A 26,839-nucleotide genomic window follows, 5' to 3' on the forward strand; every position below is an offset into this window, starting at 1 on the left:
AGCCACAGGTTACTGTTGAGTACTTGAAATTAGTGTGTCTGAGGAATTCTTTTTTAGATTTTATTTTAATTAATGTAAATATGTATGTAGTGGCTATAGGAATGGCCAGAGCAGCTTTCGAGAAAGGCCTGCACTGTGAGATGCTTGGCTTGCTCCACCCACCTCGATGGAAACAGCAAGTGACTTGGAAGACACTACTTTCCTGAGTGTGCAGCTTTTACATCCTATGCAGTTCATTAAGTAACTGCCCACGTCTTCTGGACACCGTGCTCTTTTGCTGTATTGTGGGAAATACACGTATGTATCCCTGCTCACTGGGAGACTAATAATGCCATTCTCTCTGCCACATGTTCTGTGTGTACACCCAACGAGTATCCCCTAAAGCCAAACAAACAAATGAACAAACAAACAAACAACGAAAACACCTAAAAGATCTGGGTTCTTGTGTCTAAAGACTTCATGTTCCTGTAGAACTTGCTTTACAAGTAACAGATGGTGGCAGGAGAGAGCGCAGGCAACACACTTTACTCACTGAAAAGTACTGTCTGTCTTTTCCAGTCCATAGTATTCCCTATGGCTATTCTTTAACCTCCCTCCTTCAGCTTTTCCATGAACTGTTTGAAGTTCCTGACAAAGGTAACTGTAACATGCCAGTTTTGGGGACTCAGCTCCATGGCCCAGCTCCTAGGGTTCGGGGGAACTTCATAGGTATAGCAACCAGGTTGTTCTTTGGAATTGCCAACAACCTGGGTTGTCGAGCATCTCTTCCAGAACTTTCTTGAAACACATCTTAACACTTTCATTGTACTTCCCTCCTCATTATTATTCTGCCAATTCTTTCTCACAAGCAATCTCTAAATGCTGGATTCTTTGAGTTGAAAATGTACTGCTAACTCTCTGCCCTGGCTGTGTGAGTCTGTGTTTCTGAAATCATATCCATTGATTTAGGAAAAGCAAAATCCAACAGCCACCCATGACACAACATCTCAGAAAACTAGGAACAGAAGGGAACTTCCTCAACTTAATAGAGAACATCTACAAAAAGCCTACAGCTAGCATCGTATTTAGTCACAACTGTACCTGATAATGAGGAGGTAGATGCTTTTCCTCTAAGGTCAGGAACAAAGCAAGAATGTTTCTTCTCACCACTCCTATCAATATTGTACTAGAATTCCTGGCTAACACAATAAGACAAAAAGGGAAGTAAAAGGTATACAACTTGCGAAGAAAGATGTAGAACTGTCTTTGTTTGAAGATGACATGATTTTTATATAGAAATTCCCAAGAAGGCAATAAACAAGCTCTTGGACCTAGTGTGCAACTACAGTGAAACTATAGGAGACCAGTTTCCTATACAAAAGTCAATGACTATCATATATACCAGCAACGAACAACTAGAATTTGAAATTCAAAATTAAAACCACTTATACTGGCATCAAAGAAGATATGTACAAGGTGTGTATGAGAAAAAGTACAAAACTCTGATGAAAGAAATTAAAGAAGACCTACTTCCATATTTATTGGTAGGAAGAGTCAATATTGCTAAGGTGCCAGTTCTTCCCAACTTGATTCACAGATTTGAGGAAATCCCAATCAAAATCCCAGCAAATATTTTGTGGATATCAGCAAACTGATTCTAAAGTTTTAGTGGAAAGGCAAAAAATGTGAGATAGCCATCACAATGTCAAAAAAGCACAAAGTCAGAGGTCTGGCATTACCCTACTTCAAGGCTTCCTGTGGAGTTATAATAATAATCAAGGCAGCGAGTGTGGTCTTGGCCAAAGAGGATACAAACAGTGGATTGAGGGAACAGAACAGAGAGCCCAGAAATAGACCTGCGCAAATACTGGCAACCGGTCTGTGATGCAGGGTCAAAGGTAATTCAATGGAGAAAGGACAATCTTTTAAACAAATAATGCTTGAACAACAAAACATCCACAAATAAATACAAGAATCTAGATACCGCCTTTACATCATTCACAAAAAGTAACTGAAAATGATGGATCATATACCTAAATATAAATGCAAAACTATAAAAATTCTTGGAGACAGGACAAGATAGAATCAAAATGACCTTGGGTTCAGCTGTAAGATTTTGGATACAACATCAAAACCATCATCCATGAAAGCTAGTGATAAGTTGAATTTCATTATTGATGACTTGGATTCTATTTTAATTAAAAACTTCTGGTTTGTGAAAGACACTGTTAAGCAAATAAAACCACAATCCGCAGGCTTTGAGGAAGTATGTGCACAGCGTATATGTGATATAGGACTTGTATCCAGAATACACAAAGAATTCTTTCAATTGGATAAGAAAACAAAACAAAATTAAATTAAAAAATGAGCACAAGATCTAAATATACACCTCACCCAAAAAGATATACAAGTGGAAAATAAGCATATGAAAATACGTTCAACATTACATGTCACTGGAGTGTTAAAGATGAAAACAGCAGTGAGATATCAAATAGGTGTACACCTGTTTGAATGACTAATATCCAAAACCCTGACAGCACCAAATACTGACGAGGATGTGGAGCAACAGAGACTCTGATTCATTGTAAGTGTGAACACAAAATTGTCCAGCCACTTTGGAAGACAGTGTGGCAATTTGTTACAAAGCTAAACAGACACACCCTAACCATACAATCCAGCAATCCTGTTTCCAGATATTCACCCAAATGAGTTGAAAAGTTATGTTCACACAAAATGTGCACATGAATGTTTGGAGCAGCTTTATTCATAATTGCCAAAAGTGAAAGCAATCAAGATGTCCGTCAGCAGGTGAGGGAATAAACAAACCAGACAAGGGCATATTATTCAGCAATAAAAAGATATCAAGCCCGAAAAGACATAAAGGAAACTTAAATGGATATTGCTAAGTGAAAGAAGCATCTTAAAAGGCTACATACTGTATGCTTTTTAACTATATGAACTTCTGCAAAAGGCCAAACTATAGAACTAGAAAAAAGATCAGAGGTAGCCAGGGAGATAGAGGGAGTGGAGCATGGATTAACAGGTGGAGCACAGGGCAAGTTTAGGGCAATGAAACTCTTCTTATGATAGTGTAGCTGTGAGTACACAATGTTACATACAATACGAAAGTGAACCCTAAAGTGAACTATGGGTTTCAGTAATAACGTGTTAATAGTGGTTGTTCAGTAGGAACTAATACAGCACAGAATGCAAGATGTTAATCATAGGGGAAACTGCAGGACAGGTGAGGCTGTGGAGCAGGTGATATATAGAGCTCTGTACTTTCTCTGCATCGTTTCCATAAGCCTAAAAGTACTCTAAACGTTCCTTAAGCAGAAAAAATACCACTTGCAATAAGTTTGGGTGACTATTGCAAAGGAGGGAGGGTGACTATGGCAAGAGGGAGATGGCTTTGATCATAAGGCCTGCAAATGCCTCAAAGATAAGTCAGAAAAAGGCTTTTCTTCTCGATGGAGGTGTAAACAATGACGGAAAGAACTGGGTGTGGGCAAGGAGGGAAATGGGGGGCAGATCCAACACCTGAGCAGGAAACATGTTTCCTGGTCCTCAGCCAATTTTGAGAGGGACTGTTTGGCATTCCAGTATGTGTTTAATCTCAGGGGTCAGCCAGACTGCAGGGTCTGGTGAGGATGGGGGGTGGGGGGGGGGAGGAGAGAAATTCGGTCAAGTTAAATTTACAGGCATTTTCTTCATATTGGTCAGTGAGGACAAATCATTCATCTACTCATTTATGAGACACGGAACAGGAACTTGGAGGGTCTGTGTCTGGATTTGTCATGGGTAAGTAAGGAGGAGGGCATGACCAGACTTGGCTACGTAATAAGGGGAAGGGTATTCTTTGCAGCTTAACAGAAAAGCACAAGAGAAACTGAAATAGGCATGTTGACTACGATAGGTCCTGAAGCCACACAGGCAGGACCAGGCAGGCTTCAGGTAGAGAGAGGGAGGCAAGACCTGGGGCACAGGTCTTTAGTATGGTCCATAGGGCAGCTTTAGTAATCCCATGCTAAGGCTGGATTACTCAATTCCAACCAAAACCAAACAGGGTTTTGGTAAACTCCACTGGGATCTTAATTAAGGGGCACACAAAGGGAAGTCCCTGGGAGGCAGGGGAGACTGTTGATCACAAGGGCTTTTGGGGAAGTCATATCAGGAACCTACATTTGCTTGTGACTCTGCAAGCTGTTATCTAGGGCATGCACTTACTCAGGGGCCAATGTTAGTTTCAGGCCTTTAAGGCCCTTCTCAGGCTGCTTGGCCAAACAAAAAGGAAACCTAGGCAGCAATACCATGGATTCGCTAAACAGAACTCTCGACATTTACAGCTGGGGGAGAGTGGGTAAATATTTTGACCATAGCTGTTTTCCTGGAGCACAGGGCTCAGAGGGAGTTCAGCGCTGTCAACATCCTCGCAAACTGTCAGGTGCTTGGTGCTGCCTCTCCAAAGACCTCTGGCCTCTCTGGGCTCCATGTGTTTGCGGAGATGCTGCACTAGGCTACGGAGCCTCAGAGAACATTATCGTCATCATGATGTCAACAAATTCATATGGTCAGGTGTGAACGCCGGCCAAAAGGGATTAGATCTGCCAGTGATTTATCGACGCTACCTGATGAGCCTCAATTACCTGGCTGCTTCTAGGAGGCACAGTTTTCTTTGTGACCTCCTGTGTCTATGTATGTAATTAAAACTATTTGCTTGTTAATCTGTCTCTTATCAGTTTGATGTCCCTAGCCACTGAATCTAGGAGGGTAGGAGGAAAAACACTTTCTCTCCTATACTGTGTAAAAAAAAGCCCAAGCTCTCTCCACTCCTTTGAGTTACTCATTACTGAGTTTTCCCACTACACGTTAATAAACTTCTGCTGATTTTTCTGTTGCTAATCTTTCTTTGTCAGTTTAATTTTCAGGGTGCTGGGCTGAGAACCTGGTAATGAGGCAGGACAGAAAGAATTAGGGAAAAATCCTGACAAGTGGAATGGGGAAGTAGGAGCGGGCATCACAGGGCCGACAAGCTGCTAGGTTCTCTCACCTGAGCCACCACCTCCACCATGACCAAAGGGAAACAGTTTATAGCAAGAAAAGCTCTGCCATGGTCGCAGAAGTCAATGATTGCAAGGACTGGCTAAAGCCAGATCAATCCAAGATGGAGGAAAAATTGACCAGAGAACCAACTCCAAAGCTCATTATACCATCCTTATAATGAAAACTGACACCACAGGTAAAAGGGGGGTGAAGCGATGATGAAGCCATGACACTTCCTGAATAAACCGTTTCAAGAGCTAGAACTAGTGTCCCAACCAGAAGGCAGAGACAGAATTTGGTGCCACAGAGTTCAAAAACCTGGAACATGGAAAATCCAGGAACCGACTGGCCACACGCACAACTGACGTGGATTTGTCTGCGTCCACTCGGATGTACACTTTCCCCCCTTTTCCGGTGGTGCCCTGTGAGACTCGCGACCGTGTGGGCAGCGGGCGCTGGCAGCCAGTCTTGAACTCAACCGCTGATCCTGTCTCCAGGAACCCGTGTCCCAGCCTCTTTTATTTCCTCTACCATATTAAAACTTGCTTTGTTCTCCGACTCATTCTTAAAATCTTTCCTGGGCAAGTCAAGAGCCCAAAGGTTGCCTCATATGCGAAAGGTCTCAGGCCATCCTAGGGCAGGGCCAGGCCCTGACACAGAACTGGTTTGGTGACAGGAGGATAGAGGAAAATAACTCCCCCCCCCCCTTATACTATAATAAATCCTACTGGTGATTATTGCTACATGCTGAGTCTGTCAGTCTTTTTAGCAAATGAGCAACCCTGAGAGTGGTCTTGAATCCCCTTACCCCCATGTTAGAACAATCTTGACTCATGAAATATGCTGAAGCAATGTTTGGGAAAGGGCAGGATGGTGGGGCAAGGGATGACAAAACTTTGGTGCCTGGCGGCTCTGGAGTCATCCGTGGTATGCAACAGCAGCTGAGCACCTGTCTGTTGGTAAGAGGTTTAAGTTACCGATGGAGTTTGAAACTGAGGTCTCTAACCACGAGAGAGCTGGCTTGAGGATTCAATCTCTGGCTGCTTTTGGCCCAGCTGGATAGAGTGAGGGGAAAATCTCGCAGCCAAGGAAATGCCTTTGGTTTTTATTCTCTCCTTCCAGTGGGAGGAGAAAGGGCTGAAACATTTCTAAAGGTGAGCTTTGGATGGACCAAAAATATCAAAATTTTGTATTGTTCTTTCTTCCAAGTAGGAGGGGAAAAAAAGGTTAATCAGTTAGGGGGATGGAGGGGGAATTTTTCTAGTCATTTCTTCAGCTGGTGGCTGCCACTACTGTGACAGCCTCCCCCTTCCCTGCCCCAGCTCTTGCATTCCAGCCCAGCTCTCCCCAGCCCTCCAATGTTAACTCTGTAAGGTAAAATTACTGGGAGGAGTTTCAGTAAATATGTGGTGGGAAATCAAAAAAGGAGATGGTTTCATACGTGGTGGCCATTCCATTGGTGCTATAGTAGATAGGTAGTGAGATATTAATGAAAGAGAAGGGAGCCAAACATCGAATCAAGCTCGATTAATTGGAAAGAGGCAGCTTCACAGTTACTCTGGGCATCTGAGTGGACAGGAAAGACCAGTTTCCAATCTCCCCAGGGAACAACCCGCCTGCAGGCCTGGATTACTGGGGGGAGGGATGAACAGCTGGGGGAAAATTCCTCTGCTGAGACTTGCACAGTAGAAGCCAGATGAGGAGGCAAACCTATGAGGCATGTGGGCAAACCTATGAGGTATGTGAGGTAGGGGCCCAGATGGTGACCCTAAGGGAAGGGGTCTAACCTGGGAAAATCTGGGAAGAGGATTGGACAGGATCAGGGCAGGAAACCCAGGCAGATCCAGGAGAGGAACCGGATAGGAGGCGGGCCCAGCACAAGCCTGCAAAGGATTAAGAGGAAGATCGGTTAGTTTGAAAGAAAGCTTACCCCTTCCCAAACCCCAGGAGATATAATCGAAGTTCAACAAAGACCTCCATGGTGGCACCCTGGTGCACATGCTGGTTCTCTGTCCCCTTAGCAGGCGCCTGGGCCTGGGTGTGGCAGCTGGCTGGCCGGATCTCAGCCAGGGTACCATCGGCCCTGGTGGTGGACTTGCACGTGGGGAAATGAGTCACAGACACGTTCTGCGTTTCTGGGTACCGGCCGTCCTGAACCTGATGGGCGTGGGTGTAGGCTTGCAGGCCGGAGGCTGGACTTCTTCCCCAGCAGTGACAGACCTGAGCCACCTGGTTGTGGATGAGGCACTATGACAGCCTCGTCAGGCCATCTATACCCTGTGTGCCCCTCCAATAAATCTCGCTAATACACCTCACATTCTCCAATGTGTAAGTTCCTGGAAATTCTTTTCTCGCAACGTCGCGCGAGAACCCATTTCCAGACCAGGCTGGCAGACCTGCCTAGGTCCCGGCTCGCATCCGACAGCATTGGGATGTATGATGAGATTAATATAAACTGTCATATGCTTATAATTTTAGAAATGCTAGTGGGATCTCCTCAGTCAGGAGAAACTGCCGTAATAAAAGGAAACTGTGTTAGTGGGCCAGCATTTTCTCCCTGTTTGCAGCTTATGCAGGGGTTGGAATTCGAAGTCTGAGTACTGAAAACAGAGAAAGTCTCATAAGGCATGATTTTTGCAATGATGCTCACCTTTGACAGCCTCTGGAAAAAAGGAGACCACCTAAAAAGAGAGGCAATCTTCAGATGGAGAAAGCAGGTTTTAGTTGCTAACGAGCCTTTGTGAGGTCAGATGTCTGACATTTGGAGGCTGATGATTTTCCAGGCTGATGTGCGTATTTTTGAGTGAGTCAGTCAGAATTCTAAGACTGACAAGACAGAAAGGGCTTAGGAAAGACTTCTTACACCATGGCAGGCTGGCCTGGCCTTGTCCAGGCTTTGCTGCTGCTGCAAGAAAAGCAGCTGACTCTTGCCCTGGCCAGTGTGGCTCAGTTTGTTGGGTATGGTGCCACAAAGCAAAAGGTCACAGTTTCGCATATGCCTGGGTTTCAGGTTCAGTTCCTGGTCAGGGCGCCTACAGGAGGCAACCGATCGATGTTTCTCACACTGATGTTTTTCTCCCTCTCTTTCTCGCTTTTTTCCCCTCTCCCTAAAAGTAAATAAATAAACTCTTTTAAAAAAAGAAAAAGAAAAGCATCTGACTCTTGAAATCTGGAACTTACAGACCCTAACTGCCTGGACTGCACTCCAGGCTAAAACCCGGGGCTGACTGCTGCTGGGCTGTTTTAGCCTTAGTTTTTGCTGTGCTGACCTGAAAGAGGTCTCAGTGAAGAGAACCCAGACTCTGGGGCCTTTGCACACACAGGACACCCCTCTGTGGGGCCCTAATTCATAAAAGCATCATGGATGCCAGCATGACTTTCTGGATCACGATCAAATGCCCACAGGAAAAGACATTGCTCTGACTGACCATCTAAAATACAGCAGCCGATCATCTCTCTATTTTTTTATTGTAGAGGTGGAAAAAAGTCTTTTCAGTCTATCCATCTGAGGTTCTTTGATGAAGCCTGCAAATTAGACTGACAAAGAAACAAATTAACAAGAGAAAAACAAACAAGTTCAATAACATGTGCCTCATGCATATTCATGACGTTACCCAGTGATGAGTCTCTCAAAGGCATGGTTAGACCTCGGGCTTATATAGCATTTTATCAGAAGGACAATATACTTGTAGAAAAGAGGTGAGACAAAGGGAAGAGACTTTGAGCTTCCAGGGGCTGCAAATTGTGGGAAGGTAAGCATACGGAGGAAATTAATGGAAGATGAGAACTAGGAAGATAAGGTTTGCGTATATTCTTTTTGGTGCCATCTCCTCTCTGGCAATAAGACTGTTATCCCTTCCCGGTATAGGAACTGGGCAGGGGAGGGCACATTTACACGGGGAATTGATCTTCTGCTTTCTGGCAGATAGGGAGGGCAAACAGCTCATCCTGTGCCTGATTTTTCTCAGTTGCTTTCAGCTCAACATAGGCCTCATGGTATAGAGGCTAGCTGCGTTTCTGACTAGTGATTCTTGTTGAAAGCTGAGGAGAGGACACCTTACAGGGAGTATGACCCTCTCCCCCAGACTCCTGACAGAGGAGGCCATGGACCTCTGTCCACGCTGTCACTGCTGTTGACTTGCTCTTTTCAATTTTCCATGTAGGTGTGGTCTGTGAGAATGGAACGATAGCTCGACTGCAGGTCCCTCACCTTTGTCCTAGTATACACACCTTAGTAAGGCATGTGGTCTGACTGTTAAATGCAAGTGACCCCGGAAAATAGTTGCTCATTTCTAGGCTCACCATATGAATAATCAGGACAAAGCGCTGGGGGGTGATATAAACTCATTTTAAAAACTTTCAAAAATTCAGGACTTTGGGTCATTCCTAAACACGATGCCTCTTTCTGGTCATGTTGTATAAAAGATTTTTCTGTGAAAACACTTTTTTTCCCTCTTGCATATAGCCTGGGTCTGGGCGAAAGAGAATAGGGGGTAATTGAGAAAGAATGAAAAGTTAGGGTTGTTGAACGAGACACTTTGATTTGTGACAATGAAGAAAAACAAAAATTCAGCAACTGGGGAGGCAGAGCGCATTAATGATCTTTGTTTTTCAGAAGTGTTCCTGGAAACTTTCCTTCCCTTCTGGAGGAAATCCCCCCATTCCACCTTTCCTTACTGTGCTAGAGTGCTTTGAATTCAGACTGCTGAGCCAGTGAGCACAGGGGACAGCAGGGGGCGGTGGGGTGGGGGCCAGCTCCTGAACTTCTCACCCAGAAAACCTCAGATGTCATCTTCCCTCATGAGGCAGATGACCTGGTTGGGATCAGGGTTAAGTGAATGTTTGGAACTAACTGTCAGGCAGTTCCTCTAAAACCAAGGACTCAAGTGAATTTTCTGGACTGGACTGAAAGCCCTCCAGTGGAAGGCCACACCTGGAGCCCTATTTACCTGTACTGCCTGACTAAAGTATGTTTTGCTTGGGATACCTGAACAACTGTAAACTCTGTTTCCAGGGGCACCATATGTGTCTTCTGAGATTGTACTTCTAATGTGTGCATATGATGATAATGATAATACCTCAGCCCTGGGAAGCAGCCAGGTCACAGCCAGAGTTATGCTGTGCCATCAAAGAAAAAGGATAGCACAGGAATTCAGGGAGAGAGTGACTTGGACTTCCAACAGAGACCTTAATAATTAGCAAGATGACTAAATTCAGAATCTCTAAGTGGCATAGCTGAGGCCCATCCTGTAAGATCTCACCCTGACATGGGAGATCCTACTGACAATACTTTGGCTTTCAAGACACCTTGGCTAAGGGACCAAGGTGATGGACAGTCACCAGAAAAGCATGAGACCAGAGACCATGATCTTTAGAAAGGCCAGTTTGCAAGGTTGGCCCTTAGTTGGCATCTGGGAACTTGGATTTTTGGAGTGTTCCCACCATTCCCTAACCAATAAGCATGGCTATTGTTTATGCAAATGATATGGTTAGTGCTGACACCTGCTAAGCTTAGGTGTCCTTATGTAACTAGTTCCCAATGAAACCATTGGCCATGAAGTCTCTAACTAGCTTCATAACAGTTGTCCCAATTTGATGCTGGAGGAATCAAGAAGATCCTGTGTGACCCTACTGGGAGAGACTCTGGGAAACTTGTGCCTTGTTTTCTTTATTCTTGGACCTGTGCTTGTTCCCTGTGATGATTTTGCTTTGTATTATTTTGTTGGCATAAATCTTAGCCACCAGTATGGCTCTGTTGAGGCCCGTGAGTCCTTCCAGTGAAACCTGTAAGACCCACAGATTGTCTTGGGGACTCCTGATGTGACTTCTGAGACTTTGCATTAGAAAAAACAATGCAAGAGCTATTCAGAGATGCACCTCCATCTGGAGGTGTGCAGGAGAGCAAAGACAGGCAAAGACTGGCCAAGTGTGGCTCTCTCTCCAACCTACCCAATTTTGTGTGAGGATTTTCCTTTGTAAGGCTCTCCTTCCCCAAATGGCTGCTCTTAGATTCCCAAACCACGGGGACACTGGCTAGGAACACAGCACCATTCTTGGGCGTACTTGGGGTAAGAGTCTATTTCCTGGTAGGTGCCAGTTGCAGGTATGTTTCCACATAGTTCAGTAGAGAGAAAGAAGCAGGAACATCAAAACTCTTCTCTCTATAACCTCAAATTGGAAGTCAATGTTTCTCTATAATCCTTGTGGGTATGTGTGTGTCCCCGTACTCACCATGAAATGCAGGGGGCTAGGAAATGGTATTTAGCAGGGAGGCGATTGCCGAGATATTCCTGGGTGCACAGCAACCCTGGTCTGCAGCAGCAGCTGCTGACAGGGCGCTGGGCTTGGCTGAGGTTCCTGAGCGGCAGTGAGAACCATAGCCCCCATGACCCTAGGACAGTCTAGCTACACAGTGAGAGTGTTACTTTCAAGGAGGAGCTAACATGGACATGTTGAGAATGGCGTGGCATGGCTGTAGCAAATACCCCCCATCTCTAAAAAGAGAACTTGGGGAATTAATATCACTCTTAGTCACACATGCAAACCACACAATCACTTCTATTGTGAGTTGAAATTTTAAAGTTTATTGTAGTATTACTATCACCAATATAATTTATTGTAGTATCACTATCAAAAATACATATATATATATATATATATATATATATATATATATATATATATACACATACATGGCTGAAATGAAGAGCAACAAGTAAAGAACACTTTAGGGTTAATCAAAAGCTAATCTTCTAGGAGGCCCAGAAAGTTAAATAGTAATGGGAAGAAAGATGTGAGATTCTGTTGGTAGGTAATTACCAGCTATGACCCTTGGCAACAAAGGGCAGAAATGGGGGATTTCTGGTGGACTGAGTGCAAACTGAGAACTAATCACATTTTGCGGGTCTGAAACACTGCTTCTAGTAGTCATTTCTTGTAAGAGCTGCAGACTACACGACTGTGTGTGGCTGGTATGGAACTGGTGAGACAGGCATGAGAAAAGAGCTCTCTAACAATGTACCTTCAAGCTTCACATAAGCAAGAACACCTCAGTCAGCAAGCTCAGATTGGGGAACTCCTGCCTTCCCATCCTTCTTCCCCTCATGGCCGTTCCAGGCTTCTTCCTCTCCTTTCCTTTCCCTCTTCTCTGTTTCAGCTCCGGGGTCGGGGAGCTCACTGGGAGGGGAGCTGTCTGTGCCCTGGCCCACTTCTGCCCGGCCTTCTTCAAGCTCCGATGCTGGCAGGAAAAAACTGCTTATGCCTGAAGGGCTGTTCTTCAACAGGCGGCCCAGTTCCCTCTCAAAGCACTCGGCTGCTTGCTGCAGATCTCCATTCATCTTGTGAGTTAATCCTTGGAGATACCAATAATTTGGTGCATTTTGTGGAAGCTGATTTTCGGCTCCATTCTGCGGCTGGTACTTCACCTTTTCCTTCTCGGTTGATTGTGTGTTTATGGTCAAAACATTTAAATGATGTAGGACAGAAGTGTCTTCAGACTTCCCCTGATAATCTCGAAAGTTGGAATAGCCCTGATGGAATTGTTTCCTCTCAGCCTCTCGGAAAGTTGTCTCAAAACGTTCTTCTGTTTCCAGCTCAGTGAGGTCAGAATATGCATATATAGGATTTAGTCCCTTTTCAATAGCTTTATTTGAATAGTCCCTAGCATATTTTCTTAGTTCTTCAATCTTCTCTCTATTTTTATCAGCTTCTGAGTCCTCTGCGTTCTGAATTTGTTTCTCTTTTGCTCTATAGCAGCATGCGATCTGGTGACAGATGTAGCTGTTGTCTGGCAAGGATTCCAACGCCTTTTGAAACAGCTCAATAGCTTTGTCTAGATCACCCTTTTTTTTGTAAAATTTGGCTGCACTGCGGAGGACATCTGTTTGGCGAGGGGCTTTCTCCAGGGCCTCTCCCACCAATGGCTCTCCTTCAGCTTCTTTATTTATCTTTTGCAATTTCAGGGCCAAGAGAACTTTGACATACTGATTGTCAGGACTGAGCTCAATGGCCTGCTTGAGAACACTGACAGAGAACTGCTTTGGTGGTTTCTCATCCAGACGGTACATTGCGATTGCCAGCCCAGCGGAGAATTCTGGGTTGTTCGGTTTCTTTTCCAGAGCCTTTTCGAAATACACCTTCGCCCTTTCATTTTGCTTTCCTCCACACCTCAGCAGTGTCCACCCTTCTTCAGAGTCAAGCTCAGGACACTCAATACTGTAACGATTGGAATACTTCTCACACACCTGTTTGACCTTGTCTGCATACACCTGAGCTTCTGAGAGCCTGCCCATGTGATAGTAGACCCAGGCGTAGTTTCCCCAGGTGACCAGACTTCGGATTTCTGCTTGGTCAGCGTGCTCTCGCTGGATTACCTCTTCGGCTTTCTGTAAGCACTCCAGAGCGGCCTCGTTTTGACCTCTGTGTTGTTTTATGTAGGCCAACAGGTTGTACATTGTAGCTTTGAACTCAGTGTTTAAAAACTCAATCTGGTTACACACTCTATCTTCTAGATCAGATGAGACACTTTCTTCCTTAAATAAGTCCCACGTGAAATGGCATTTCAGCTGTGGAAGGATTTTCTCCAGCGAGTTCTTGCTGACCTCACTGTGGAAAAAATGGAATAAACATGGTCACTGTGATAAGCACCAGCCAAGCATTAAACCTTGCGATGCAAATAAAGGTTAATTGGGTGTGTCAACCTGAATGGGCTATGGGATGCCCAGATACCTAGTTAAACATCAGTATCTGTGTTCCCAGAAGAGACCAGCATTTGAGTTGGTGGACTGAGTACAGCTGATTGCCCCCCTCTGCATCCAATCTGCTGAGGGCCCGAGGATGGGGAGTGGGGGTGGGAGACAGAGGAAGGGTGAATTTGCTCTCTCTGCATGGCTGGTGGAACTGGAACTCTGGTTTTCTTCTCCTTCACTCTCACTGGGATTTACACCACTGACACTCCCGGTTCTCAGGTTTGGGGACTCAGGCTGGAACTACAACACTGGCCGTCCTGTGCCTGCAGTTTGCAGACAGTGGTTCATGGCATGTCTCAGCCTCCATAATCATATGAGCCAAATACTCATAATAAATATCTCTCCGTAGCTCATTTACATAAATATGTATATTAGCATCGGGTGAGAAGTTTTATTGGAAAAAGTAAGGGCAGTCTTTTAAAAAGCAGGTAAAAATGAATGTTGACAAATTAGGTAGAAATGACACAAAAGGGCGTTAAAATTCTCAAAGGGGAAAACCAAAATGTCCAATTGTATAAAGCCTCTTCTTCCCTTGCAGGAAATGAGCATAAAGCTGAAGATCCAGCTTGGTTTCCCTGCTGAAAATGTACAAAATCACTTAGAAAAACCAGTGGAAGACACTCTCTATGAGCCTATTCCTCGTATTCAATACCCGCCTACTTTTGGAAAGTCCAAGATAACGGCAGAGTATCCGGCACCTCCACTCATCTGCTCGCTCGGCTCGCAGACACGGACCAGATTTGAGGTCAGAACTCAAGAGAGGAGAGGGAGTGAAAGAGTCTGTGAGTGAGACCTTGCGGAGGAAAGTGCTGGGAGTGTGCGGGAGTACGCAGGCACCAGCCTGCCTGCGGGGGCGTCAGGGGCCCAGTGCCGCAGCCCAGCCCAGCACTGCTGGGGGCACAGAGACAGCAGCTCAGTGTCCAGAACTGCCAGGGTGGCGAGAGAAGCCCTGGGAGGTGAGGGCTTCCGAAACAGCGTTTCAGGGACAGGCAGGCCTGAGGCTAAAGACCTCTGGAGCAAGCAGGGACATCACACCATCACTGCCTTATGTTAAAAAATTCAGAGAGAAACTTTATCTAAAATTGTCAGAGGCCCTGTAAGGAGCTGGCCAGCCCTAACTGTGAGAGACTGTGTGATTTTGGGGGAGAGGGGGTGCATGGAGAACAGGACCCCCAGGGCCCCGCACTACAGCATGAGCGCCATAGAGACACTCTTTTAAAAGGGGAGCTGAGATGTACCCAAGGCTTGGCAGGGGCCGGGTGCGCAGGCCAGTGCACCCCGGCAGGATGCAGCAGCTTTGCTAACTGAAAAACTGAGGCAGAGAAAACACTGAGGGGGATGACCCAACCCAACACGGCTAGCAAGCAAAGGGCAGCGCAGAGTGGAGAATTTGGGCAAACCTACTGCGAGAGAGTGGCGGGGTGGCTTGGATCTGGAAGGCAGGAGCTGAATGCTTGAGATTTGCTCCTATTAGCCAGAGCCTTTCACAGACAGGCAAACCCAGTCCCCACTGTGTGGGATCACAGGCTCCGCAGAGCGGGGATATTCAGGCCCAGGAGTTTTCTGCTGCTGTGTACATTTCCTCAGGGGAAAGAAGAGAAAGGCCTTGCATCAGCACTGCATGCTACGCAGCTCCCCAGCTGGATTTACTAAACCCAGCAGAGCAGAGAAAATAGAGAAAGCACAGCAAGATGCTATATTCTCTCCTGCAAAGCCCTTTAAGATTCATTTCATATCCTTCAAGTTTGGGCATAATAAAGCACCAGGTTTTATAATATAGTTTATTTCAAATCTCATATATTGCTCTTCCCTTCTATTTCTCCACACTATCTCCTTCCTCCTCCTTCATATATATTTTTAAAATTCCATTTTCTCTCTTGCTATGACTTGTTTCTATTCTATACTATTACTATTGCTCCCTACTCTGGCCTCTCAAAATCATCTGTGATTGTCATTAGCTCACATTCCTTTTCTCATTCTTGAAATGCCCTTATTGTCTCTCCACCTTTATCAATCTTTGCTCATAGGTAGTGGATAAGGAGCTCGTTGTTACAGTTCTTCAATCTTATTTCTATATTGTGACTATCTTTGCATTTTAAATCTCAAATTTCACTGTTCCCTTCTGCTACACCATTTTGCCTTCCTCCTGCCCTTCCCTTTTTTTGTTTTAAATATTAATTATTCCTTCTTAGTCAGATTTTCATCCTGCACTCTTAGTATTCCTTCTCCCTTTATCCTCTCACAATAACTTTTCTTTCCTCTAGACATCTCTTAAGCTCTTCTTTCTGTCCTTGTGCCCTCTTATTCCCATTCCACCTATATACATCTTAACTTGTTGGTTGTTGATATCTTTGTGGTGCAGATTTTTCTGCAATTACAGCCATATTATTTTATATATATATATATATATATATATATATATATATATATATATATACACACACACACATATATATATATATATTTGTTGTTGTTATAGTTGTCTGTTTTTTCTCTCACTGGATGTACACAAATATACATATTTCCTTTAAATTTTGGTTTTAGCCTAATACTATACACTTCTCCTCTCTTACTCCATTCCACCTTCCCTTCTCTCTTTTTTAACTACAAAGTAAATTTAATTTTCTTTCCTGCTTTGCCTTGTCTCTATTCCCTACTCCTATTATTGTCCCTCTCTCTACCCTTGCAAAATCTCTTTTCTTTCAGTTAGTCATCTCATATTCATTTTTCCTTTCTTATAATAGTCTTAATCTCTTTATACCTTTATTAATATTGGTGCATTGGCTGTTGATAGTGTAATTGTGGGTGGGGGATATCTTTGTGGGTGTGGGTCTCTTTCCTGGGCTGTTTGGTTTTTGTTCTGGCAGCACCTGTGCAACAGTATACAAGACATGGAGGGCAGAATGACTCTCACTCAGTCAGCCAGAAGGAAGAGCCCACCAAAGAATGACACGGCAGCAACCAAAACCCAACTAAAACCACATAAAAGGCATCAAGGGCAGTGCAAGAGCATTAAGGGCAGGTGATCAGGAGATTGCACCACTGAGACTCACAGGTCTCCTACCACAGAAGAACATACCACAAAGACAGGGAGTCGAAGCAGATAAACCTAACAAGCAAAAAAAAAGAACAAGAGTTATCTAAAATAGGGAGACAAAGAACCCCCAATTGAAAGAAAAGGAAGAATCCCCAGAAAGACTGCTACACAAAATTGAGGCAACCCAACTATCAGACACAGAGTTCAAAATAATGGTTATAAGGACACTCACTGAGCTCAGTGAGAACTTCAAAGAATTCCAGGGAAGCTTCAAGGAACTTACTGCAAACTACACCAGCATGAAAAAGCACATAGAAACTATTAATAAGAGATAGGAGGAAATGAAAAATACAGTATCTGAAATGAAGAACACAGTCGAAGGAATTAAAAACAGGTTAGATGAAGCAGAGGATTGAATCACTGAGCTGAAGGACAAAGTAGAAAAAAATTCCCAGACAGAGCCAAAAAATGAAAAAAGACTGAAAGAGAATGAAGAGGGAATACAGGAGCTGCAGGGCAACATGAAATGTGATAATATCCATATAATAGGGATATCAGAAGGAGAAGAAGAGGAGCAAGGGATAGAAAATGTGTTTGAAAAAGTACTGATAAAAACTTCCCTAACTCAATGAGAGAAGAAGTCAGGCAAGACCAGGCAGCACAGAGGGTCCCAATCAAGATGAATTCAAAGAGGCCCACCCCAAGACACGTCATAATTTATTTATTTATTTTTAGAGAGAGGGGAAGGGAGGGAGAACGAGGGGAAGTGAAACATCAATGTGTGGTTGCCTCTTGCACACCCTCTACTGAGGACCTGGCCTGCAACCCAGGCATGTGCCCTGACTGGGAATTGAACCAGTGACACTTTGGTTTGCAGGCCCTCACTCAATCCACTGAGCTACACCAGCCAGGTCATTTTTTGCAGATAACATGATAGTGTACATAGAAAACCCTATAGACTCCACCAAAAAACTACTGGACCTAATAAGTGAATTTGGCAAAGCAGTGGGATACAAAGTCAATATTCAGAAAGTGAAGGTATTTTTGTACACCAACAATGAAATATCAGAAACAGAAATCAGGAATAAAATCCCATTTGCTATAGCAACAAGAAAAATAAAGTACCTAGGAATAAACGTAACTAAGGAGGTAAAAGACCTGTACTCAGAAAAGTACAGAAGACTGAAGAAAGAAATTAAGGAAGACACAAATAAATGGAATCATATGCCGTGTTCATGGATTGGCAGAATTAACATCATTGAAATGCACACACTACCCAAACAATTTATAGATTCAATGCAATCCCTATTAAAATATCAATGACATATTTCACAGATATAGAACAAACATTTCAAAAATTTATATGGAATCATAAATGACCCTGAATAGCTGCAGTAATTTTGAGAAAGAACAAAGAAGGGATCACAACACCTGACATCAAACTATATTACAAGGCCACTGTACTCAGAACAGTCTGGTACCGGCACAAGAGCAGACACATAGACCAACAGAACAGAACAGAGAGCCCAGAAATTAACCCAAGTCTCTATGGTCGATTAATATTCGACAAAGGGGGAAGAAGCATAAAATAGAGTAAAATTAGCCTCTTCAACACATGGTGTTGGGAGATCTGGATAGCTACATGCAAGAAAATGAAACTCAACTCCCAACTTAACACCATACACAAAAATAAATACAAGGTGGATAAAAGACTTAAATGTAAGTCACAACACCATAAAAGTCCTAGAGGAGAACCTAGTCAGGAAAATTTCAGATATTCCACGCAGCAATATTTTTACCGATATGTCCCCTAGAGCAAGGAAAGAATAAACAAATAGACCTCATCAAAATAAAAACTTCTGCGTGGTTAAAGAAAAAAGCAGTAGAATTAAAATGGAACCAACCATATAGGAAAATAAATTTGCTAATGATACCTTGGGCAAGGGTTTGATCTCCAAAGTATATAAAGAACTCACATGACTCCACTCCAGGAAGACAAACAATCCAATTAAAAAATGAGTAAAGGACCTGAACAGACAGTTCTCCAAGGAGGACATACAGAGGGCCCAGAGACATATGAAAGGATGCTCAGCATCACTAGCCATCAGAGAGATGCAAATTAAAACCACAATGAGATACCACCTCACACCAGTCAGAATGGCCATGATAACCAAATCAACAGACAACAAGTACTGGCGAGGTTGTGGAGAAGAGGGAACCCTAGTGCACTGTTGGTGAGAACGCAGACTGGTGCAGTCACGATGGAAAACAGGATGGAATTTCCTGAAAAACATGGAAGAGCCTGGGACAACTTTTAGCAAATCCCCCTTTGCCTCATCTCAGCCTTTGTGGGTTGGGCCTGACATTGACCAGCAGCATGTCTATGTATCTCTTATTGATTCTGTTTTTCTGGAGAACCCTGACTAATGCACACCCCTAAGTTTTCCTAGACAGAAGAACAGATACTTTTTCCTCTTGCTTCTTGGACTCACCCTTTTGCAGCTATGGTCTGTGCAAGAACTCACAAAGCACATCGCTTCCAGTGTGTGAGCAGCTTTGCAGGAGGTGACGTGAGGTGTGTGAGACGGGATCCCTGCAGCGAGAGGAACTGGATTTCTCTTATCCTGCTCAGTGACTGAGTCAGGGCTCAGTCCTCACACATTCTGAGGGGTAAGTTTTATTTAGCCTTCCAGTGACCCTTACATGGCTACTTTTTTTGTGTCACATTGCTAGTTTTGGGGATACTAAGAAAAAGAAAGATTATCTTGGCCCTCTCTGCCCCTAGGAGCATGCAGTCTAGTTAGAAGGAGCCATGAAAAGAAATGAAAACCCAGGGAACGTTTGCCAGCATCCAGCATGCTATGTGACTGGTCCTTTTTCATTCATCTTCGCTACCACTTCCTACAGTCACACTCAGACCCAGGAAGGCTTAGTTTCAGTCTGATTGAAGTAGTCTCCCTGACAGGCCAGATCCCCAGAGAGAATGAATTTGTTTCAAGAAAGAAACAAACAAAATAGACACATTTGTGTTTTGACCATTGGAAGATACCAAGGGAGATTGTTAGGTAAGTCACACAAGTTCTCCAAGTGTGTTCTGACATCTAAATTTGCCTAGGGCTTGGGGTATGTTTACTGAGTTTGTGCTACCCCTTTTTTACAAGTAGATGCTTGGCATGGTGAGATTGGAGAGAGCCCCCAGAAATCATTGAACCCAGTGTTGTCCATATTTTTTGATTTCACAGACTAGCACAATATCAGAAAAAAAATTTATGAACCAAACAGGACTGCCAACTTATTTGGCAATAAAATAACATGAGGAGAAATGTCATCCTAAAAGATACCTGTCATCTAGTCTTAGCAACAGTTGATTAAAAAGAGAGAAAAGCAGCATTTTTATTATCACTGACAACAGTAAATCCATAATTATCAATAAATACTTTAAAAATAAATGGACTAAGGTCTCCAATCAAAAGACATAGAGTGGTTGAATAGATAAAAAATAACAGCCAATTATATGCTGCCTTCAGGTTTAAGGACACACACAGACTGAAAGTTTGGGGGTAGAAAAAGATATTTCATGCAAACAAAAGAAAGCAGGGGTAGCTGTTCTTATATTGGAAAAAATAAACTTTAAGCCAAAGACTGTAACAAGAAGCAAAAAAGGTCATTTTATAATAATGAAGTGGTCAATTTAATGAGAGGATGTCATATTTGTAAATATATGAGCCCAATACATGAACACCTAAATCCATAAGGCAAATATTAATAGACCGGAAGGGAGAAATAGACAGCAGCACAATAATAGCAGGGAGTTCAACACCCCTTTTTGACAAAGCATAGATCACCGGACAAAAATCAATGAAGAAACAGTGGACTTAGACCAGGTTAGACATTTGGAAATGACAGGTTAGACCAGGTGAAGTTACACATGTACCGAACTTTCTGTCCAACAAGAGCAGAGCACACACTCTTTGCACGCACACAGGGAACATCCTATAGGATAGATCGTGCGTTAGGCCACACAACAAGTCTTAATAAAATATAAGAGCAAAATCGTATCAAGCGTTTTTCTGACCACGAGTATTTGGCCATAATAAAGAAGGAAATCCTGCCATTTGCAACATCACTGATGTACCTTGAGGATATTCATGCTGAGTAAATAAGGCAGACAGAGAAAAAGAAATACTGCGCGATATCCCTCACGTATGGGATCTAAAAACCAAAAAGCAAACCCACGGAAATGGAGCAGAAAAGTGGTTGCCAAGGGTAGAGGGAGGGGGAGATAGAGAGAAATGTGTACGTAAAAGGGAATAAGCTTTCTGCCCCGAGCTGAATAAGGTCTGGGTGCATAACAACGGTGGCTGTAGCCAGTGGCGCCACGGTACAACTGAAATGGCTAAGAGGGTAGAATTTAATGTTCTCACCAAAAATAAGTGAACAGCAGAAACGTATGCATATGTGAGGTGAGGAATGTGTTAACTGACTAGACGGCGGGCGAGGGAACCCTTTCACCAGGCGTGTGGATACCCAGCCACTGCAATGCACACTGTCAATAGCTTTACCGTTTAACATGTCAATTATAGCTCAATAAAGTTGAATTTTACAAAATATTTTCCTAGAAATTCTTGTCACTTTTTCTTCTATGTAGTTTAAGTACATGGAATACTCTTCATTTTTTACAATTGATTTTCATTATATATTTGTAAAAGTTAATGGACATATTTACAAATTCATATGTAATTGACATTTATGATAACATTAACATATTTAACTGAGTAGATAAAAATAGGACTTGAAATAAAATTTGAAGTTAATTCTGATTTAACTAAAAAATACTATTGCCTTTCTAAAAACCAATACATTTGCCAAGGTTTCCTTACTTACTGATATCATGTGTATTTAAAGTTGCTCTAAATACTCTTTATGTGTATGCATAAAATTTAATAAATTACTGAACAATAATTAGATTCAGACATTTGAAGGAAGGACAAGCAAGTAGGTAGAATGATGGCTGTAGTAACTTGACACAGAGAATTATCGAAGGTCAGGGGAAACATGGGGAGTTGAAGGCTCTCCCTGCCTGGAGACCATGTATCTAGTAGAGAACATGGGAGAGGCAGACTCCCTCTGGCCTCAGAAGAAGTTTCTCACAGCCTCAAGCTGCAGCCCTAAGGTTTTGCTGACCGAAGCAGATAAGAGCAGCACTGCAACTTCTTGGGAAACACCCAGAATCAAGCCACTGGCAGCTTTTCCTCCTCCTCCTCCTGCTCTCCTAGCTGGATGGTGACAGACCGCGCCTGCGCTGCCGGCCGCAGACCTCAGGCTCACCTCCTCCCACGGCCTAGTCAAAGCCACGACTAGAACAGAACCTTGAAATTTGGAGAAAGAGGCCCTGTTTAAATAGTGAGAGTAGGAGTTCCCAGGGAAACCCCTGAGGCAGCGTGTACCACGGATGCTGTGGTTATGTGCCAGCTGACGAGGTGAAGGAACAGGCAGAACTCACGCCCAGTTATTTGGTCAGAACAGGCACAACCCAAGGAGGCCATCCCTTCAAGGAACTCTCCAGGGCAGTGCTTCTCACATGTCAACGTGCACATGGACCAAATAACCTGAGGATCTTGTTAAAATGGACTTCTGAATTCAGTAGGTCTGGGTGCTGCCTTTAGAACAACCTTTCTGGGGTGTGGGATGCAGACCACACTGTGAGTAGCAAGAGGCCAGGAGGACATCACTTTTTGGAAGTGATTTCCAATCACCAGTTTCTCATCCCTAAAATAGCCCCTAAATAGGCTAGCCTATGTCAACATCCTTCCCTCCCATCCTTTCCTCCCCTCTGACTCGCCACCCACTTTGGGCTTCCTCCACTCACATTCACACACATACAAGGCAGGGAGCAGTGTCTAGAAGTACATGTGGTCCTCTTTAAATATATATTTCCCCCCCTAGACTTAATTTCTGATCCGGATTTCAGAAAGCAGGGCCCAGTGATTTGCATTCTAATAGAGCACTCCCGTTGGCTGTGATACTGGCTATCTGCAACACAGTTTCAAACTCTGCAACACTTTTCTCCCTGTTCCCAGGGGAGGTCTGGCAGGTTAGTAGGAAGACATATTCCTCAATTCTGAAAAGGCAAATTACAAGGTAGAAGCGGCCTCATGACAGATTGGAATTTTGAGTGCCAAATTAGTCATTAGCACATTTGCTGAGAAATAAGCATGCTTTTAAAATGACCACAACCACCACAACAGAACTCCCAAACCTCCGATTTAGTCTTACAAAAAGAAGAAACAAAATAGGGATCAGGACTTCCCAGGACTGTCCTTCAGGCCCTAGTCCTCATTGCCCAGATATTGCCTGAAAGGACAGGAGCAGATTTCCCCTCTAGTCACTCTCAAGAAGCGGCAGTTCCTTCCCTGCTGCCAGCAGCCAGCACTGCCCAAGCACCTCCCTCGATGCCCTTAGGCTGCCTGACTCTAAACAGAAAGAGCCACAGAAATAAAAATGCATGAATTGGTAAGAGACATTCATGATCAAGTTAGGCTAAATGCACCTTTAATCCAGAAGCAAACACTGAGTCAGGATAATTCTGGAAGCTGCATAACAGAACAAGATTTGTGAAAAATGCTCCACTTCCTATCAGAGGAGCAAGGCGTATTTACCTCATGATGGCTATTTCTCTGTAATTCTGGAAAGCTGATGTTATGTTCTGCTTGTGGATCGCAAGCAAGTGCTGAAGAGGTTTCCAACCCTGGCGCTAGCCCTTGGCTCTGTGCTTTTATGGAGCAGAAATGGAAAACGAAACCGATGCAATGCTGTTAAGATTCCCCGTGAGGAGAAACTGAAAATGAAGTTGTGAGAGCTGAGCTCACTCTCCTTTGGGAATATTGTTCCACACAGGTTCTGGAATTGCATTTGAGTTTGTAAAAAGGCACCAGAGATGCCTTGCAGATTCTAGGCCCTACTGCTAGAGAGTCTAGTCCAGTCTGGGGCTGGGCTTGGGCTCAGGAAACTGCATTTTTACACACACTCTGGAATATCTTTTGCAGGAGTGAAACCGACGGTCCTTATGACTTTCATTAAATTTAACTTTAAATCCTAGTTCTAGAAATCATATAGGTACATGTGTATATATATGTGTATACATATATATATATCACCCTCAGAGATGAGCCTTTCCCCCAGAAAGCTCCCCGAGGTAGCAGAAGACAGGAGCCAATATCTGACTAATGATCTGGACCTCTGGCAGGCTAAGAAAACATCTTCGTCTAACTTATGTTTCAGCTCCTGATCCCTAAGGTGGAATAGCCTCCTGGCTACTTTCCCATGAGGCCAGACAGAGGGACACTGGAAAGAATCTCAGAGCTGTCCTCAAGACCTAAAGAGATGATTCATTACCATTACCTCACCTCTAACAATCAACTCCCAGCACGTCCCCAAATCCCTGACCCACGGTGTCTTGCAAATTTGCCCTATCTCATCAGTAACTGCACTCCATGGGGAGTTCGGGCTTTTGAACAAAGAGCCAGTATTCCTCCACTGCAGTTCTCGGTGTCTTGTGTTTGGCTCTGCTAGCACCGTGGGGACAATAGGTGTCCCGGGGCCACATGTTGCAAAGCACTGTTCTAGAGGCGTTTTGAAAGGCAGTTTCCTAGTTTCTTGCTGGGGATGATGTAGTGAGTCAGATGGTGTAGTATCGAGGAAAACAGACACCTGGATTTGGGGTGTCTCTCTGACCAGCTCTGGGATAGTTCTTGAATCACATCAGTCAGCCTCCTCTCCTTACTCTGAAAATGGCCAAGAATGAATTGCCTTTTTTCCTTCCATCCAAATGTAGAAAACTATGCCATGGGAGATCCATTGTTACCTCCATCCAAGGTGAGGCCCTAAGGAGTGAGTCGCCATCAAAGAGTGGTTCTCCTCTCTCTCCAAATAGGAACCCTGAGGGCCTAGTCCTCCCAGTCCTTGCCCCTTCTCTCTAATGCGAGCATAATTAAAAGCGTTAAGACATTTCACCCTTTTGGCCTTTGTGCACAGAGCCACGAGATGCTTGGAACCAGATTTCAGCACCCCAGTAATGCCCCTGCTCTGGCACCTCCTTTCTGTGTGAACTCTTGGGTACAGAACTCGCCCTCTGAGCCCCATTTTACTCACCTAGAAGACGAGGCTAATAAAAATGAACAGTCCTTCCTTCGGAGGGCTATGGGAAAGGTGATGTGAGATGACACATAGAAAGCACTTCGAGTACACTGCCAACTACCGACATGACGATATGGGATAACGCACTTGACAGAATACTCTGCCAACTGCAGATCACACAGAAGCCATTGCAACCACGGTTACCGGTGTATTAGTGTTACAGTTTTAAGTGGGTGAAGCAGGCAACAGAGGTCCTCAGTGGATGGGGCAGAGGAGGGCACCCGTGGGGCAACCAGCAGGTGCTAGGCATTTTCCCATGTGGCTCTCCTTTTGACAACTTTTAGCTCTGCTGGGGAGGAGCAGTCGAACCTGTGGTGGTCACCACAGCCCCTGGGGACAGGGCACGTTGAGGCGGGCTTTAGTCCAGCACAGTCCAGAATGCCCCTCCCAGGTTTCCTCACATCGGTGGCTCTGGTCACAGGTCATCGCAAAACCTCTCAGGCAGGTCTGCTACCAAGGCTCAGGCAGAACCAATTTTTCTTGTTAGACTTACGCAGGCAGGCACAATTAACGAGGAGCTCATTGTATAAAAAAAGGTAACCTGAGGCACTTGGCAGGTAACTACTCCTACCCCAGCACCTCTGCCCCATCTGAGCCTGCAGAGCATTTGGGAGCCCTTGGGCTTTCTTTTCCTCACTCCCTGAGTGGTCACTGGAATCCCTCCTCTCCATAGGTTGTTTGGTGGGAAGGGCATATTTTCTCTCAGTTCTATTTCTCCTGAGGCTCTATGTGCTGGCAGAGCCTCAGCAGGTCTATGTGCACTTTTCAAAATCAAGTATCTAAAGTTATACTTCACATACAGTAAAATAAACCCATTTTAAGTGTACAGTTTGATTACTTTTGACAAGTGTATATGCTATGTATCCATGTAACTATCACCACTATCTCCTTACAGAAAGTCTGTTTCATCTTCAAAGTTTCCCCCGTGTGCCTTCCTAGTCGATTCCGGCCCCACCTGGCAACCACTTCTCTCTTTCCCATCTATAGAAATTAAATCCGTGTTAGAAAAGAGATTAGGTCATTATGTTTTGAAGAGAAATTATTTCTGGCTGCGCACCAGCTCTCATTGGAGTAATAAAAATCAACTATAAGCTTTCGGTTTGTTTTCATATGAGAAATGGGGGTAAAATGCCCATCTGTAAGAATCGTTTCTTCTACTTCCCACCATGAAGTGATCCAACTTTCAGAGCAAAATTGATCTCAATGTGAATCGGGTTTGGACTACCAATTCCATCTTTAATAATGTCTGCTGAAAAGAAACGATTCCTTTTTAATATGACAAGAAGGAAGCCTTTGAGTCCTTCAAAGAAAAACAGCAACAAAACACCATACAGAGTAGTTCCCTTAGTTCTAACGCTGAATTAGCAAACTTTGGTCCAGGGTGGATTTAACCAGTCCTGCCAAGCCTCCCTGTCATCCCGGCTCCCAGCTCCCGGCTCCCGGCTCCCAGCTCCTGGCTCCCAGCCCCTGGCTCCCAACTCCCAGCTGCACCAGCTGTTCCAGGAAACAGTTCTAGAAATTTAGGGAGCTGAGTGCGTAGACCCGAAAAATCCCCAGAAATAACAAGTGCCAATGATGAAAAAGGCATGTTTAGTCCATAAATAACAGACAACTCAGGAACTTGTCTGAGCCTGAGAAACCCATTTGCACTCACGATCAGTAATGTTTATGCATTCTTATCTCACTGACCTCATGCCTGAAATCTGCTTCTCTGCCGGTTTCAAAAGCTGAGGTCCAAGACGATTTGCTCTTCAGAAATCCTCCTAGTCTGCGGCAAGTAAATGCTCAAGGAGCTATTTAAAGGGAAAAGTGGGCGTGGAGGGGAAGGCATCAGAGA

The 26,839-nt window shown here is 44.1% G+C and overlaps 1 protein-coding gene across 2 annotated transcripts; it reads right to left on the reverse strand.

The window, feature by feature from the left end:
* Positions 1 to 11,595: 11,595 nt before the first annotated feature.
* On the reverse strand, positions 11,596 to 26,839 carry IFIT3 (interferon induced protein with tetratricopeptide repeats 3). 2 transcript variants are annotated; one of them, XM_053923141.2, is made up of 2 exons: positions 26,692 to 26,839; positions 11,596 to 13,626 (listed from the first exon to the last, which is right to left on the reverse strand). In XM_053923141.2, the coding sequence occupies exons 1-2, from the start codon at positions 26,694 to 26,696 to the stop codon at positions 12,072 to 12,074; spliced, it is 1,560 nt and encodes a 519-aa protein (XP_053779116.1). In that variant the 5' UTR covers positions 26,697 to 26,839; the 3' UTR covers positions 11,596 to 12,071. The 2 variants fall into 2 exon arrangements, with proteins under 2 accessions (XP_053779116.1, XP_053779117.1); XM_053923142.2 differs by lacking the exon at positions 26,692 to 26,839 and adding an exon at positions 23,466 to 23,599.

This window comes from Desmodus rotundus, chromosome 4, assembly GCF_022682495.2.
Source record: "Desmodus rotundus isolate HL8 chromosome 4, HLdesRot8A.1, whole genome shotgun sequence".
Lineage (NCBI taxonomy): Eukaryota > Metazoa > Chordata > Mammalia > Chiroptera > Phyllostomidae > Desmodus > Desmodus rotundus.